The following is a 16,500-nucleotide window of genomic DNA, read 5'->3' on the forward strand; positions in this document are numbered from 1 at the left end:
ATCGTGAAAACGAGTGTACGTACATACATACATACAACAACAACAACATGCAAGTGTATTCTAATGCCAATTTTACTTGCAATGTAGCCCTAAGCAGACTTCTCATAATATTTAAAATAGCTTCAAATATACATATATTACAATAGAAAATAAAATTCGTATCTAAACAGTACTTACATATGAATATACTATGTATGTATGTATGTATACACAAATGTTTTCCAATATATCTAAAATCCAGAATAGTAAATAAATAATAATAAATTCTCGCACTAAAAGGTCTTCAGTGTTGCCGTCTCATAACCGGAATCAGTCTCAGTGAGACTCCCTGCCTGACGCATAATGTCCTGATCGATGCCATGCACCAACAGTGCCACCTCCAAATGTAAGTGCGCCGTATCCTCTTTAAGCTTATTTATCGCCTTCTTGATGTTTACTACGGAACCTGTAAGAAAAATTATTAAAAACAGACTTTCTTCTTTCAATAAAACATAATAAACGAGAATAATGGGCATGCACTCACTGCCATCGGACATGGATTGACCGCGTCGCTCCATTTCACTCTTCTTGATGTCATTCTCTTGTATAACGGAATTCAATTGCGTCATAAGCGCCTCGGTGTCAGTCTGCACTTGCATTTGGGCAAGTTGAACATTGGATAGCTCGATGGAGATTTCCTTGAACTGCCGTATGAATGACTGCAGCTCATTATTCAAATGCTTCTCCCGACTTTCGATCTTCTCCAGACTGAAGGTGAATTCACTGTGCAGCTTTTTCAATTGCGATTGTGTGTCCTCCGAGCACTTGAAGGAAAAGCTGACTTTAGCACACTCACACATAAAGTGAATAAACATGTTACCTCATCTATGCTGGACTTCAGTGACTCAATTTGGCTAAAGTGTGTGCGCCAATCGCGTGCATCGGCTTTCACGTAAACTTTCAGTTGCGGCATCACACGCTCGAACTCCTGCCGCCATTGCTGCTGATCAGTAAAGCGCTCCGTGGCCGCGTTATCATCAGGCAAATCGATGTTGTGATTGCGATCCGCGCGCCGTGTGCGATTTACCCAGTTGAGATTTTTGAAAGCGCCACCACCATTCACCTCCATATCGCTATCATCGCTCAAGGCGGCATTTTGTTCATCTTCCAGCTTTTCCAATATGATTTCCGCGTTATCTTCCAAGTAATCTGTCGCAACCTCATCCTCCTGCGCTATGTGCGGCCGATTGTAGGCTATCTGTTTGTATTAATTAGCAATTGATTTTAACACCTGCACATGCACATACGTATACACTTAAAACTAACCTGCGCTACTTTGGTGGCTTGAGTGGCGAGTATATCCAAAACGTTCAAACAAATAGGGCCTGCGCCGCGTATAAGCTTGTTGGGTGGGAAATCCACTGGCACATCCTAAACGAGTTCAATGAGAGTTGGGAAGAAGTCAGAGACGAACACTTTTATTGCAGGCCCGTCCTTACCATTTCGCCCAGTATTTGCACTATTTTGGCAACCACTGTATTGGGATCATCGAATTCCTGCGGCCGATCCATCTCTTTGCCCAGCTTACGGCATAGCCACCAGCAAATCAGCGTAAACATGAAGAACTGTTCGCCTGGATTAAAAGATTTGACAAAGTAGAAACGCGAGAGCGGCTTCATTTTGTACTCATTCAATAGTTGCTTCTCGTAATTCAGCATTTTTAGCTTTTCCAGCAGATCATCCGACTGAAATGTGGTCACTGGCAAATTATTTGACTCCTGTGAATTTACTTTATCGCCCTGCATTTTTTAATTTGTCTTTATTTAATCTTGCTTTCTTTGGCAAAGTGCCATATTTTCTATAACCAAAAGGAAACTGAGTTAATGGTAAAAGAAGAGGAAGAATGACGTGCGTTGTCAAGGTAACGGTTATGCCATAACAGAGGCTTTGAAAAGGCAACTCATGAAAGATCTGATTCTGCTACATTGTTGTTGTTTTTAATTAAAATAGCATACAAATTCAAAATATAAATTTAGTTGCAATCAGCTTAATAAATATCTGGCCAAAAACCCTATTACAAATACATTGTTTGCGTAAAAAGCAAAATCCAACACTAGATGGCGCACGGCATAGTTGTTTTTGTTTCTTCCATAGCAACGTGTTTTGGTTATAGATAGTATGACTAGTATGAATCATAGATGTCGCTGCTAACATTCAATGAAGGTGTTTATTTATTTAGTGATTTATTTTGCTTATGCGATATAATATATGTATGTTTGTACATATGTACTTCCATAATTTATTTTATTGCCATTATTTATTTACACTTTTATTACATAATTTTAGTTAAAAACTTATTTGAATAACAACTAGGTGTTAAAAAATTAAATATTATATCGACCATTAAAAACTATTATATACGGGTGTTAAATATAAATATACATATATTAAATATTATATCGACCATTAAAAACTATTATATACGGGTGTTAAATATAAATATACATATACATACATGTGTAAGTGCAAATATTAGCTTCATACATACAGAAGTGTATCTTTTTATGAAAATCAAACAAGTTTGTATATCAGCTGTTGTTTCATGTGGAATCCGTGACATCGCTCTTGGCCGGTTGCGTATACGAAAGGTGATCGTAAAAAGGTTGCGCATACGTCTCGGTGTCTGTGCCGTCATCGCCAATTATCTCCTCGTAGATTTTATACGGCTGCTCCGTTGGTAATTCTTCATAGGTGATGTGATGCGGTTTGCTGCATTTCTCATTGGCGTACGTGGCCGCGCCAATATTGTTGCAGTTGCACACGGAGCCGATGCCATTCAAAGGCGTCTCGTAGTCTTCGTTATTGTTTGTGTTGTCATTGAAGGCATTCGCGGTGGGCGGCAGCTGGCGCACGACATCGAAACGCTCCGCGCTCGTAAAACGCCTGCCGATATTACGTTGCGACCAACCAAAGGAACGATAGTACGACAAGTGGAACACCCTCTGACAATTGATCCACATATAGAGTAAAAGAAATAGTAGCGCCACGCCCACCGGTAGCATAAACACAATTATCAGCGCCTCGGCGCGTTGACTGCGCTTAGTATCCCACGGACCGCCGTAGATTAATTTGTAAGTGGAGGCGTTCACCACACCCGTATTTCGTCCATGAATTTGAATACCCCGCACCATCGTCGGGCCTTGTGCGGTTGTTATTTCATACACAGTTGGCACACTTTCCGTGACATTGTCCGCTGTAGCAGGCACTTCCACTGGTACGCATTGCAAGCCGTTCACATTAATTTGCGAAATGTATTTGGCGTACTGGAAGACGCGAAACTTTTCGGGGTGTGTGTGCGCAAAGTCGAGCAACCACAGGCAATGCCATGGATTTCGGTCGATCTGTATGCGCACTTGCTCCCAACTCAAGGCGGCCACGGCGGCTGCATCGTGCAGTGACGTCAGCTCATTGTCGCGCAAATCCAATGACGTCAGCGCCGGTATGGCGGACATCAGCGGCGGCAATGAGAGCATTTTCAGCCGATTTCCGCGTAACAGTAAATGGCGCAGCTTTCTCAGTTCACTCAGCCATAACAACGGCAATTGCGTCAACTGATTTTCGCTCAAATCCAGCGTTTCCACGGCCACAATCGACGCGTTGCTGCCATCGCTGAGAAAATCCACACGAAATGCGTTCAACGCGTTGCCACTCAAGTTGATGTAACGCACGCTGGTTGTTTGTGCGGACTCGAGCAGCGTGAACGATTTCAAGGTGCAGTCGTTGATTGATATATTGCGCAGCAGCTGAGGGTTACTCACCACCACGGTGTCGTCATCGAAGGCGGTGCGTGTGACGACTATTTGACGCAGCGTCTCGGGCAGATGGCCAAATAGGTCGGACGTGATGTATTTCAAATGCATCAGCTGTAAATCAGCGACGCCGGTGCGTTCGAACAGATCGCCGTCCTTGAGCGCCAACAAGGGTTCGTGCGCGATGTAAATGCGTTCCACGACGCGTAGCGTATCAAACGCCGAACGCGCTATGTGGCGCAGCGTGTTGCGTGCGAAGTATAGTTCCCGCAAACGCGGTAGATTCACGAACGCGCCTGTGCCTATGGTGGCCAATTCATTATTATGAAAGCGCAGAATCTCCACCTCCAACACGCTGTTGTTCGCAGCTGGGCAGCTAAAAGGCTGTAGCGTGTCTGCGTGGAAGCGCTCCATGTAGACTTGGGGCACAGTGCCGCAGTAGGGCAGGTATTCCATGCCGTAAGTGTCGACGTCCAGTGGCGTGTGGCAGCCATCGAGCAGCAAGCTTTCCAGTGGCCGCAACAGATAAGCGGGCGCGCGACTGCTTTCACCGGCTGTTCTTGTTTGGCAATCGATTTGCACCGCCAAACCCGTGGATTGGGGTGGCTCGTCCACCCGGTGTAGCGTGGCTTGTATGAGACATGCGTCACTGTCATTCCAACAGCTCTCAGCATCCACTATGGCGTCGGCAGGTGAAATTCGCACCACACACACAAGCAGCAGTGCCACACTCCATCGGCTCACAGGTGCAACGACACGGCGCATTCGAAGTTTTCGACTTTATACTGAATTCCGCAAACCCGTTCATCCGCTCCACGGCACGTCGAATGCAAATTCCAATACCGCACTGACTGAGCAACATGCCGAGCAAACACGCAAAAAACGCTCGCACTAAATTGTGCTCCTTCAGCCGCCCGCTGCTGTGGCTAGCCGCTTGTGACGGTGGCTGCTGATTTTAATTTGAATTTTGAAACAAAACATTCAGCCAAAAGACCGCACCGCAGCACCCCAACGTCTCCGACGTCGTCAATGCCGTCAATGCCACAACCCACTACACACTTAATGAGCAATCGCTCCGTGCCGCCGCCGCCAGAGACCGCCTGGCAAATACCGTGTGCACTCAATCACACGCGTCCGTATATGCCAACGTCTAAGTGATTTTGTATACATTTATGCGACACACACGCACACGTACACAGCTGCAGTGGCTGCGTGGAGCGCCGCTACATTTGCGGATTGTCTAATTTTAGCCGTTCCTCTGGCATATTCAAACTATTCGTACTATATTCAAGCAAGCGCGCATATGCTCTTCTCTGCGCGTTGACTTTGTGAGTTCGCCCCATTCGGAGCACTGAAATTGCGTCGATGGAAATCGGCAAGTCGAAACGCCAAGCGTCAAAGTCTACATATAAACACTCGGGCAGCATGGACACGTGCCGATTAATGGCCAATATTTAGACGCGTTTGCATTTTCAAATCAGTGCGGACGACTCCACAAGGCATCGCTACATATGTATGTATGTACTATGTAGTGTGTACTTAATCATTATGTAGTAAAATTCCAAATGTAATTCGTGAATACCTTTTGAGTGCTCGATTGTTTCGCTTTTACGTTTTTCGAATATAAATTTCGTGCGGCACTTTTTTAACATTTGCGCTCGTCTATGCGATTCGTAGAAATATTACGAGAAATGCTGATGCGACATATCTACATATGTATATGTGTGTGTACATTAATAAAGACTTGTGTTGACAAACAATTTACGATTTTGTTTTGATTGCGCTCGTCGGTGTTCGCATTCTCGGAAATGAAATGGAATAAGGTATGCTATAGGCGTCCGCGCTGATTTTCGATCGCATTCTGTGTCGATCAGGGCGCAATATTAGTTAGATGGCTTACATGTAATGAGGATGAAATGGGGATACTAAGGATGATACTAACATAAAGTAAGGTTCTAAGCTGTCTTGTTAAGCCAACCGGTATATTTGATGTATTTTCAGACAAGTGGGGTCAGTCTTTCTAACTTCAAACAAGAAAGTATACTTTTGGAATATGTGCCGCCTAGTTGCTGCGAATTGCTCTCAAAGATTGTAAAAAGAAGCCTCTTTTATACCAAAAAGAAGAAACCGAAGTCTCTTCGAAGCTATAAAATGGTTATCGAATCCGAGATTGCTCACTCTGCGCTAAGTTGTCACTCATCACGGAAAGACATACGATTCAACGCATCGAAATTGTTAAAATTTACTATCGAAATTCGGAGTCAGTGGCCTCAACTTTAAGAGCGCGACGTTCAATTTATGGTCGTCATAACCGTCCTGTCAGATCAATCAGAATTGAATTGGAAAAATTTTAATCCACAAGCAGAATCCACAAGTACAAAATATCACCTGCAAGTGCCCGTAGTGTCGAGAATATTGCTGCCGCTAGCGCATCATTTGAGTAAAATCCACAGCAGTCTCTCACAATCATTGGGTACGACTGTGAGGTCGTTGTGGTGAATTTTGTGAAAAGAGCTTGACCAACATCCTTAAAAGTTCAAATTGACGGAAGAATTGAAGCCCCTTGACCAGCAGAAACGTCGTATGTTCGTGAATTGGGCTGAGCCAGATTTTCATCGGAAAATCATCTTCAGCGATGAGGCTTATTTCTGGCTGAATGGCTTCGTCAACAAGCAAAATATGCATTATTGGTCAATCCACACGTACTCCATAAGTCACCAATGCATCCCAAAAAAATTACAGTCTTCTTCCGTGATAATCAAGATCGGCACATTACGGTGAATGGGAATCGCTACCGCGTAATGATAACCGAATATTATTGGCCCGAATCGCATGATATGGACTTGAATAATATTTGGTTTCAACAAGACGGCGCCACAAGCCCCACACACCGAATGTCACAATCGATTCATTGTAATCCAAGTTTGGTGAAACGTGATATCTCACGAAGTGGCCCAGTCAATTAGCCCTCCCCGATCGTGCGATTTGACGCCATTGGACTATTTCCGATGGGGCTACGTCAAGCGCCGAATGTGTATCCAACGTAAAATTGCAGCAGTATCGGCCGATTTATGCTTGGAAACAGTCGAAAATTGAGTTCAGGGTCTGGACTTTTGCAAGCGTGCAAAACAAATCGAGTTCCATACATAATGGCAACCAATGTACTTTCACAGGAATAAAGAATATCATTGATATCCCAAACCGTTACAGTTTCGAAGCATTTAAATTGGTTTGTAGTGGTTCGACGACTACATATTTTTAGGAACGAAAGATAAAGGATGTAAAAAGGAGTAACGGAGTCCGACCATATTAATCCAAACCATATTGAAATTAACACGCTCATAGGAAGGATCGACCATTTTTTGGGTGGTACCTTCATTTACCTGCCATAATATAAATACCTTGCAATTTTTAGGCGAGTATATAAAAATTTTGCAAATTTTGAACATTTATTAATAATTTACATACAAAAATAAGAGAATTTCCTTTGCTTTGTTCTGACTTTACTATAAATTTAAAACAGTATACCTAGGCTAACAAACGAAGCAGTTATTCGCGTTAGGAAAACGGTCTCCGATTCTCCGATTCTCCGACGATCGCCAACAACAGGGTGAAGCACATAGTGGAAGACATCAGCGTAGCGCTGTCGGGCACTATATGTTCCAAAAAGCTTTGAGCGATCGTCATCAAAAGCTGCACTGCGCTTGCACAAGGAACCAGTTGTAAGCCAAAGCAGCAAGGTACATCGTTAAGGGTTTGGTTAACGGATAGACGCGAAGTATTGGAAATGTTGCGCTGTTCACCTAACCACTTGACCACTCACATGTTCTCACTCAACAAATTCGGACAACGCACATTGCCGCCGGACATGGAGTAGATGTGCCGCCGCAACACGCGAATGTGTTTCTGCGAGACTTCGAAGTTGTGCACCAGTGTGTTCAGCTGCGTTTGCAACTCGGCAATTAAACTGTCTCGCTCCTGAATTAAGCTGGTCGTTGAGTTTTGACTACGACTCAGCTTCAATTCAAGCTCGAAGACACGTTTCTGCAAGTCACGTCGTTGCTTCTCCGTTTGCTCACGCTGGCGCGCCATGGTGCGCTTGCTGGCATTCTGCACACTATCCAATTGCTCCTTCAGCTTCTGCATCTCCTCAGCCAGTTTGCGTTTCTCATGTTTCAGGGATGTGTTGTAATTCTTGAAGATTTTCAAGTCGCGCTCGGCTGCTTTGAGTCGATTAATGGTCATCACCTTGCGACGTGCCAGCTCATCCATTTTCAGTTTCAACTGATTCGACTCGCCTTGCAGGTTGCGCACCCGCTCTGTTAGCATGTTGTTCTCTTTGTGCACCTTCTCGTACTTGGACTGCTCCTCGCGCATCATTTGTGGCAAGTGCGATACGTCGCGCAACTTGGAGTCGATCTTCTGGCGCAGCTGATCGATGCCAGTGCTGATTTCGGTCTCGAGTTGGTGGTTGTTTGAGTTGAGCTTCTCGATTTCTATTTGCTGGGTTTGCATTATGTGCTGCGCCTTGATGCAACGTGTATGGTAGTCCTGTAAACAGTTTTGCTGTTGTTGTATAATGTTACGAAATTGCGACTGCTCGCACTGAAGGTTCGATATAATCGACTGTAGCTCTTTTAGGTCTGCGGTTTTACTCAGACCATGCGTCTTCTGATTGTTATCCAAAACGTTCTTAAGCACTTTATAGATGTCTTTCAAACCGGCCGCATGTCCGCGTGTATTGTATTTGTCCACATCGTGTGGCACCTCGTTCTCTTTGTTCTCGGACTTGCGCTTTATGTGGCGTTTCTGTGACATTTGGCCATTTTGTTGTCGCAAGTTTGAGTATTCGGATGTCGATGAGAGTTTACGTTTCCTACGACCGACCGACACATCCTGTTCCGGCATATTATATTCCGCTTCCAAATTCTCATTCGAGGTAGTGCAACCGGGTGGCAGCATGGTCATGAAACTGCTACCGCGATGAAATATTTGTGTGTACTTGCGCTTCAAGGAAAACTCGGAGCCAGTGCTGCTGCTGCTGTCCGAATAAACGTCCGTGCCTTTGGAGCACTTGCGATTGGCCACGAAACGGTCGTGCTTCTGCTGCATTTCATTCAATTCAAAATTTATCTTCATATACTTCTCTTCCAAATCTTTGGTGGTGTTGTTGTACTCCTTGAGTTCTTTCTTATACTTGGATAGTTCAGCTTTCAATTTCGAACCGACCTCACAATGCTTGGATTTTCGCTTGACGGTGGCATGGTATGAGGGTCTCATATCTGTGGAATTGCTCAAATCGCTAGGTGTTGCCTTAATGGCTTGCGCATCGACATTTTGTATGGCATCTTCGAATTGTTCCTCCGACTGATCACTTTTGAAACTTAAATTTTGGTAACTTGAGTTCTTCGAATTGCAATGTAAACCATCGGATGCGGTTACCATGTCGCCGCCGGAGGCGCACGTTTGTCGTGACAATGTGAAATATGGATGGGAACGTCGCTCCAGACATTCTTCTGATTTCGCACTCAACTTTTGTGTAAACTCCAAATTTTGACTTTTTCGGTCCATTTGCGTCCTTTCTGAAAGGTGTGGGCTTTCTACAAAGAGGCGCACAAGATGGTTACTGTTACGCTTGTCTGTGCAAATTTCAATTTTTATTTAAAAAAAAAATGGGACTCTATTTACCAACAGAAAATTTTTCAAAACTCTTTTCATTCAAAATCCAAAAAATAATTTGATACGACAACAAAGTTTGAAGGATGTGATCAAAATAAAGCGATTGCTTATATTTTGCGTTCAAGTATTTTTATGCCAGGAGCAAATCTACAAGCCTATGTAGCGTTCATTGCAGAGTCTCTTGAAGTACCAGTACCCACCCTAATGTACATACCAATTCAAATAGTCAAATATCACGTTAGCTATTCCCACGTTTTAAAAGTATCCCTCTAAGTGCAAAATAAAGCAGACTATTGAATGGTATTCAGAGAGGTAGAACCTTTAAGGACCTGGAACTGTCTAAAATCGGTGCAGATCAGATCATCTTAAGATTTTAAAAAATATTATCTAAGGACAGTTGTAATTCGATCCCACCACCACCACCACCATTATTTCCTGTATTTATCAGATAGCTTATTCACTGGTCCTTACTGAGTTAACAGTTTTTGGTTCCAGGTCTACTATTGTTGTTGTAGCGGCAGAGTTCTGCCGAGTTGACCGACCTTGGCCGGATAAAAATCCGGGTCTATTTCGGTTACGTAGACCCGAGTGTCATGGGAACGTGTGAACAGCCCTGCTAGGCACCTGCCGCATCACTTGGACGAGCAGTATTTTCGAAAAATGATATTTAGGTAAGCAAAGAGTGAAACTTCATTATTCGACATAAAGAAAAAAATTAGGAAAAATTAACTCAAAGAAAACACATATAATACAAATTAACATAATTCTTTCTAAATTCTAAGTATTTTCTATTGAAAAGCAGTTGTCAAATTCTAAATAAAAAATGACCAGTGAACAAGATGCCGAGAAAAATTTTGCTTCGGAAAATTTAGATGAAGGAGAGTACGAGTTTATTTATGGCACCGAAGATGGTGTCTACTCGCAGAGCGAAACCACGCATATGGGCGAAGAGGCCGAGGAGGCGACCGAAGATATATTCTCACATCTCGGTGAGTCATCGGATGATCCAGAGCAAAAACGTTGTTACATTGAATACTTAAGCCTAATCAAGGAAATCGAGTGCCAAAATCAAATGGTCAATGATATTAAAGCGCAAATTGTGGAACTTTGCGCCAAGTCTTGTAAAACCAAATGCGAACTGAAGGATATCAAAAGACTACGCGTATGCATGGAGCAAGAGATAATAAATTTGCGTTACTTGATTAAGAAGGCTATGAAATTGCAAAACTTCGGCTCGAAACGACGTTACCATGAGATACAACTTGCCACAACCATCGATGAAGATAACATGACGCCATATGCGGGGTGTACACAACAGCCGCAAACCACTTGGAAGGGTGGCGAGAGCAGTGAAACGGATAAATGTGCCTCAGCCGAACCAAAGGAGTGTAAAGATGAGAAAGCCTTGCGTTGTTTATGCAAAGCGCTGGGTAAGATGAAGATCTGCTGTCCAGAAGACAAAAAACTCATACAAGAAATCGCCGGTGTGCTGATGGGACACAAGAAGAAGAAAAGCGCACCACCCTGTCCACAACCATGCCCACCTTCGCTACCACCTTGTCGAGGACCATGTCCACCGTTCGCGCAGCCTTCGAGGAGAAGCAAAAAATCAACGCAACCCTGTTCGTCTGATTCTATGCCCGGAGCGGATTCTTTGGAGAGACTCAAGCAGAAAATCACATGTATGCAATCATCGGTTTGCCAATTGAAGCAGGAAATATATCGACGGGAGCGCGAGAAGCAGCAGGTGTGTGAGCCGCAGGAAGAGAAGGAAGACGTCTGTTCGGAAGAGCCCGATCCCATTCAGTTTTGCTTAAGCAAACGAACCACAAAAGCCGATGAAATGGCCAAATTGAGAGAAAACTATTTGCACTTGTTGGCAGAGTTTTCGAAAAAGGATTGCCAACTTAAAGAAATGGAGAAGCGGTAAGTTTTCTAATAAAATATTTGCTTAATAAATAATAGTGTCGTTATTTGACAACATGCATTGTAGCCTGAAAGGATTTTGCGGCAGCTGCAACCACAATAACGGTCAAGGCGAAGGTCAAAACACCGACCAGTCCGAATTAATAGTGCTCAGGCAACGTGTTGCTGACTTGAAGGAAGAGCAAACGGAATTCAAGTGTCTAATGAAGGAACAATCACAGCAACTGGAGGATTATCGCAATAAATACTTGGTGGCGCAACAGAAAGTTGAAGAACAAAGTGTGACTCTAGACAAATTAAATATGAACAATAAAAGAATAGAGAAGCAAATCAACACGGAAGTAAAAGAAATACGTGCCAAATTCCAGGAGAAACTCAACGAGTTGCTCCACTTCCCCAAACTGTTGGAAAACGAGCAATTGAAGTTGGCGCAAGCCTGCAAGGAAAAGGAAGATCTCCAGGGAAAGTTGATGCTTATTTGCAAAGAACTAAAGGCACTAAAAGCGCAGACAGAGTCTCCGAAGGACGAAACAGATTGTCGACCACAATTGATGAAATGTCAACTAGAACTGGAGCAATGCAAGGCGCGTCTAGAGGAAATGGAAAGACAACGCGACCTCTTCTGTGAAAAACTCAAGGCCACACAAGATGACCTCGACACAATACGTTCGGAATCGGCCAAAATCATCGCCCGCACTAAGGAACGCGCCGAGGCAATGAAGTGTCAAATGCAGGAGCAAATAGACCGTCTGGAAAAGGAACTGGCACAGTGTCGTGCCACCGCCTGTCTATCTGTCAGTGACCGTGAAGCCGTTATACGCGAGATGCAAGGCCAACTCAATACACTTTCGTACAGCTTCGACGCCGCACAGAAGCAAATCAAGACGCTACGCAATCACATCGCTTATGTCTCCAATGAAAATTGTTTTCCTGTTAAATGCTGATCATTTAATTTAACATAATTATGCGTAAATGAAATCACGTAGTTGGTATAGCTATGGCATTATAGACATGCTCAATTACATGTTTATTGCTATATCTTATAGATTTTGGGAGAACATCTCCAGGATACAACGAAAGCCGTAATCAAATTAACAACAAATACTGTTAGATGAAGCGGCCAACATCATTGGACTATTAGTAGCATATTAATCTTATAAAGATTTTACTGCCAAACGCTTCATTTTGGGAGCCTTTTTCTTTGCTTGACGCTTCTGCTCCTTGAGTTCCCAGCGGCGCTGCTTCTCGGGGTCGTCCTCGGCAAGCACGCGTTCTTTCTCTTGTTTGCGCTTGTCTTCACGACGCTGAGCAGCAGCTTCTGCGCGTGCTGCGTGTGTACTCTTCAAGAATTCTTCCTCCACACGCAAGCGATTCTTTTCCGCTTTGTTTTTGCCCTGCAAAAGCATGAAGATATGCATTTCTCAATAGAATATCTTATGATCAATGGTTGTAGTTCATGTTACCTCTTTCGACATGCGGTACACTTTTAAACGTTCCATTAAATAGAAAATAAGTATGAGCAACGGTTTGATGGACTCCATATCCACACCTTTGGGCATGTTAAAACCTGCCATAAGCATACACTTCGTTTCTGGTTGTTTCAAATTATTGGCATCTTCTTGTTGAATGGGACCACTAAATTGATCAGAAATATGGATATAGTCGATGTAGCGCTGATATTTGTTGAGTGCAGTGATGACGCGGGCCTCCAATATTGCTGACGTGGCTTCAGGTATTTCGGAGAGCACACTAAATCCTGCAGGTACTTTGTAGCGATCCTCTGGCTTACTGACTAGACTGCAATATTTGTTCTACATAGAAACGTGGAAAGTGCAATTATTACATAAACTTTGTAAAATATATAAATATGCTTGTATATATTTATATTTAATAAAAATACTCACCAAATCAGCGTACTCTTTGAAAACTTTGGTTATAGTTTTCCTTAGACCCACGCAAAATACAAATGAATCCATTACGCCTCGCGTCATTTCTACTTTTATGTGTACTTGGTCCTGTTGAGGGCGTATCAATCCCGATATTAATGCTACCAAATCTTGGCGCTTAATCATCTTGAGCTCAACAAGCATGCCTTCACAGCAAGTGCGACCTGAGCACCACAATGTGTATAAACTTTCACTTTCCTTCATCAAACCAGGGTTTTCGTTTTCTTGCTTTCCATCATCGCCTTAAATCAGAAAATATCGCAGTGTTAAATTAAATATAAAAATAGGTTTCTGGACTTTTAAACCTACCGACTAGCACAAAATTGTCATCCAATAGGCCCTTATGGGTACTATACCATAAATGTGCTAATCTAGCATTCTTCGTTTTACCGGCAAAGAAATTAGCGAAATAGGCTAACAAGCCAGCCAACATTAGCATTTCCATCCAATACGAGTCCCAGTGAGTGCTACAAAGCATTAGGAACACACATTTAGTTATATTTCTAAGTAAAGATATTCAATTAAAAAACTCTTACCGGAAGTGCATTGGAATCTTAGCTACCGTCAATTTTGGTTCAGCGGTTTTTGGATCTACAGGTATGTCTTTGCTTTCACCTGCATCAAAACCTTCAAACTCTTCTTCGTCTTGGAAATGTTCAAATTCGTTGTCATCATCTTCAACAATTCCGTCGTCGTCGTCTGTTTTAAAGTCATCTGACTTTCCCGATACTGTCTCTACAACTTTCGGTTTCTCGGGTATTTGTGCTTGCTGTGCAGATTTCTCATCTCCAGTTGCTGGTGCCGATGTAGACACAGTCTCAACAAACTCATCGTCCGTGTCGAAGTCATCGAAATCAGCAAAGTCACTATCATCGGCATGAGCAAATACCGAGGTCATACCAGTTAGCACCAGGCATCCTAGTGCCAAAAGTGTCACCACCTGTCTTACCTGCATATCTCTTCTTTCACTACACTAATAAATAAATTTTACTAATTATTAAGCAACATAACCATTGGTATTAATAAAAATATTGAGGTTAAATGCAAGTTAAATGGGTTATAGAAGTAAAGAATACGAAAATACACTCACTCAAATAAATACTCATTTCAGTGAAAAGGGATAGGGTTAAACTACCATTTACAATAGTGCGTGCAGTGATGATATTTTTATTGAGCTTTTTTTTATTTTTTATTTTAATTTGTTAGTCTATTTCTGTAATTTCAGAACAGTAGATTTACATTAAGAGACAAATTTACTTTTTAAATGTCGAATTTCTATGTTACTTCATCGTAATACACAGAACACAATTCATAATAATTCACCTAAAAACATACTAACATATAACTTTAGATTTATCTACAGAAGTGAAAGCTTTTGAAACTGCAAAAGCAAGAAAAATATATTCAAAACTGCTTAAGATTTACTTAAGGAATTAAATATTAATAGAAGTTTTGTTTTATAACTGCTATAACTATGATAAATTAAAATAATCTCCAAAAATACGGCAACTATAAAAATGTAAACAATAACAGTTTTTGATGTCAACCAAATGTCAAGTACACATGTGGGTTCCTTTTGCTTCTAGTTATATTAATTGTTGAAATAAAATGGTAAATAAATATCATAAATTAATGAAATGTACAATTACAATAGCTTATATTACTTTCAGGGCAAACAAAAGAAAACACGTAAAATACAGAAACAGCGTACATCAAAACTGAAGCGTTTATTAAAGCCTACTGATCAACGAATCAAAGAAGGGATACGCAAGACACGTAAAAAGCCAATAGATCCACACGCTTTGAAAGTACACAATGTTCAACAGCAAAGTTCCGCATTGTTCTTCCAATATAATACCCAACTGGGTCCACCATATCACATAATACTCGATACAAATTTTATCAACTTCAGCATTAAAAACAAACTGGATATCATTCAAGGCATGATGGATTGCTTATACGCCAAATGTATTCCCTATATCTCCGATTGTGTACGTGCCGAATTAGAAAAGCTTGGAAGTCGTTATAAATTAGCGCTGCGCATAATTTCTGATCCACGCTTTGAACGTTTACCCTGCCTACATAAGGGCACATATGCGGATGACTGTTTAGTAGAGCGAGTTCGCCAACATAAATGCTATATAGTAGCAACCAACGATAAGGATTTGAAAAATCGTATCCGCAAAATTCCAGGCGTGCCTATTATGTATGTAGCTGCGCACAAATATGCCATAGAGCGTATGCCGGAAGCGTATGGTGTAAAAGCGTAATATTTATTAGTTTTTGAGTAGTACTAAGTTAGGTTGAATTGCAGTTTTATAAATAAAATATATGCTGTATGTAATTATAAAAATTTTAGCATAACTGAATAAGAAATAAACACACAAAAACACAGTTAAATGCGTTTATGTTTTCTGCGTAATGTTATGTTTGTATATATGCAATTAGAATTCATAATTGAACAAATTTTTAAACTATTTATATTCAAAGAGGTTGATATTATTTTCAAAAACATATGTATGTATTAGTAAAAAAAAAGAACAAAACCGTCCTTTTCAGGACGACAAACTATTTATATTCAAAGATTAACAGACAATTTTTCCTTTTGTTTACATTAAACTGTATAAAAGATTTCGATTCACTAAATATATTTTTGCGAAATCGGCTGGCTAAAAGCCAATATGCATTACATCCCAAAATACAAATTCCTGTAGATTTCACTACTTTATGCGCTCAACGAAAATCTCATGTTATGTTTATGAGTGAACTGGCATCTAGGAAACCCTTCGATGCAATTTATTAAATAAATAAACAAGATACTTTGTTTCAGTCTTTATAAAAAATCTGAAAGAAATTTATTTCCATACTTTTCGTCGCATTCAGTTTCCGTAAGAAAGCACATTAAACACATGAAAAGAAAACTCTTGCGTTCACTTTAATTTTTAATTATTCACAATCAATCAAATCAAAATGAAATACAATCAATTGTTTAATATGCATTTATTACAATATATACAAAACATTCGTATACAAACTTATATAATAATAAAAATATAAAAAAAATCCATATGGATTGCATATACAATAAGCTTATACATAGATGTACACATAAGATTTTGAGCCCAAATAATATTTTTCAAATGCCACACTTCCGGAATATT

The 16,500-nt window shown here is 41.3% G+C and overlaps 6 protein-coding genes across 6 annotated transcripts; 2 read left to right on the forward strand and 4 right to left on the reverse strand.

Moving 5' to 3' along the window:
- Nucleotides 1-236: 236 nt before the first annotated feature.
- Nucleotides 237-1,805, reverse strand: LOC108978881 (intraflagellar transport protein 57 homolog). Its single transcript, XM_018949387.1, has 5 exons — nucleotides 1,479-1,805; nucleotides 1,306-1,410; nucleotides 860-1,237; nucleotides 524-803; nucleotides 237-445 (listed from the first exon to the last, which is right to left on the reverse strand). The coding sequence occupies exons 1-5, from the start codon at nucleotides 1,782-1,784 to the stop codon at nucleotides 273-275; spliced, it is 1,242 nt and encodes a 413-aa protein (XP_018804932.1). The 5' UTR covers nucleotides 1,785-1,805; the 3' UTR covers nucleotides 237-272.
- Nucleotides 1,806-2,445: 640 nt separating this feature from the next.
- Nucleotides 2,446-4,742, reverse strand: LOC108978876. The gene has a single exon (XM_018949383.1). The coding sequence runs from the start codon at nucleotides 4,551-4,553 to the stop codon at nucleotides 2,580-2,582; it is 1,974 nt and encodes a 657-aa protein (XP_018804928.1). The 5' UTR covers nucleotides 4,554-4,742; the 3' UTR covers nucleotides 2,446-2,579.
- Nucleotides 4,743-7,274: 2,532 nt separating this feature from the next.
- LOC108978877 (golgin subfamily A member 5) lies at nucleotides 7,275-9,560 on the reverse strand. Its single transcript, XM_018949384.1, has 2 exons — nucleotides 9,477-9,560; nucleotides 7,275-9,388 (listed from the first exon to the last, which is right to left on the reverse strand). Exon 2 carries the CDS (start codon nucleotides 9,357-9,359, stop codon nucleotides 7,608-7,610), a length of 1,752 nt encoding a protein of 583 aa, XP_018804929.1. The 5' UTR covers nucleotides 9,360-9,388; nucleotides 9,477-9,560; the 3' UTR covers nucleotides 7,275-7,607.
- A 730-nt stretch (nucleotides 9,561-10,290) lies between these two features.
- Nucleotides 10,291-12,402, forward strand: LOC108978895. Its single transcript, XM_018949409.1, has 2 exons — nucleotides 10,291-11,393; nucleotides 11,461-12,402. The coding sequence occupies exons 1-2, from the start codon at nucleotides 10,291-10,293 to the stop codon at nucleotides 12,335-12,337; spliced, it is 1,980 nt and encodes a 659-aa protein (XP_018804954.1). The 3' UTR covers nucleotides 12,338-12,402.
- LOC108978896 (coiled-coil domain-containing protein 47) lies at nucleotides 12,380-14,414 on the reverse strand. Its single transcript, XM_018949411.1, has 5 exons — nucleotides 13,876-14,414; nucleotides 13,649-13,806; nucleotides 13,298-13,581; nucleotides 12,857-13,204; nucleotides 12,380-12,787 (listed from the first exon to the last, which is right to left on the reverse strand). The coding sequence occupies exons 1-5, from the start codon at nucleotides 14,292-14,294 to the stop codon at nucleotides 12,548-12,550; spliced, it is 1,449 nt and encodes a 482-aa protein (XP_018804956.1). The 5' UTR covers nucleotides 14,295-14,414; the 3' UTR covers nucleotides 12,380-12,547.
- Nucleotides 14,415-14,871: 457 nt separating this feature from the next.
- Nucleotides 14,872-15,714, forward strand: LOC108978878 (rRNA-processing protein FCF1 homolog). Its single transcript, XM_018949385.1, has 2 exons — nucleotides 14,872-14,950; nucleotides 15,010-15,714. Exons 1-2 carry the CDS (start codon nucleotides 14,948-14,950, stop codon nucleotides 15,607-15,609), a joined length of 603 nt encoding a protein of 200 aa, XP_018804930.1. The 5' UTR covers nucleotides 14,872-14,947; the 3' UTR covers nucleotides 15,610-15,714.
- The last annotated feature ends 786 nt before the right edge of the window (nucleotides 15,715-16,500 follow it).

Source organism: Bactrocera latifrons, unplaced genomic scaffold (genome assembly GCF_001853355.1).
Source record: "Bactrocera latifrons isolate USDA-ARS-PBARC rearing strain unplaced genomic scaffold, ASM185335v1 scaffold_129, whole genome shotgun sequence".
NCBI classification, from domain to species: Eukaryota; Metazoa; Arthropoda; class Insecta; order Diptera; family Tephritidae; genus Bactrocera; species Bactrocera latifrons.

Bases quoted from the DNA above. Each gene is read 5' to 3' on its own strand.
- LOC108978895 (XM_018949409.1), top strand. From the start codon at position 10,291: ATGACCAGTGAACAAGATGCCGAGAAAAATTTTGCTTCGGAAAATTTA. The intron at 11,394-11,460 runs GTAAGTTTTCTA...CATGCATTGTAG, and splicing joins CTTAAAGAAATGGAGAAGCG to CCTGAAAGGATTTTGCGGCA.
- LOC108978876 (XM_018949383.1), bottom strand. From the start codon at position 4,553: ATGCGCCGTGTCGTTGCACCTGTGAGCCGATGGAGTGTGGCACTGCTG.
- LOC108978877 (XM_018949384.1), bottom strand. From the start codon at position 9,359: ATGGACCGAAAAAGTCAAAATTTGGAGTTTACACAAAAGTTGAGTGCG.
- LOC108978881 (XM_018949387.1), bottom strand. From the start codon at position 1,784: ATGCAGGGCGATAAAGTAAATTCACAGGAGTCAAATAATTTGCCAGTG. The intron at 1,411-1,478 runs GTAAGGACGGGC...GAACTCGTTTAG, and splicing joins TGCAAATACTGGGCGAAATG to GATGTGCCAGTGGATTTCCC. The intron at 804-859 runs GTAACATGTTTA...TTTTCCTTCAAG, and splicing joins TGAAGTCCAGCATAGATGAG to TGCTCGGAGGACACACAATC.
- LOC108978896 (XM_018949411.1), bottom strand. From the start codon at position 14,294: ATGCAGGTAAGACAGGTGGTGACACTTTTGGCACTAGGATGCCTGGTG. The intron at 13,205-13,297 runs GTGAGTATTTTT...GTTTCTATGTAG, and splicing joins TCAAAGAGTACGCTGATTTG to AACAAATATTGCAGTCTAGT. The intron at 12,788-12,856 runs GTAACATGAACT...ATGCTTTTGCAG, and splicing joins TGTACCGCATGTCGAAAGAG to GGCAAAAACAAAGCGGAAAA.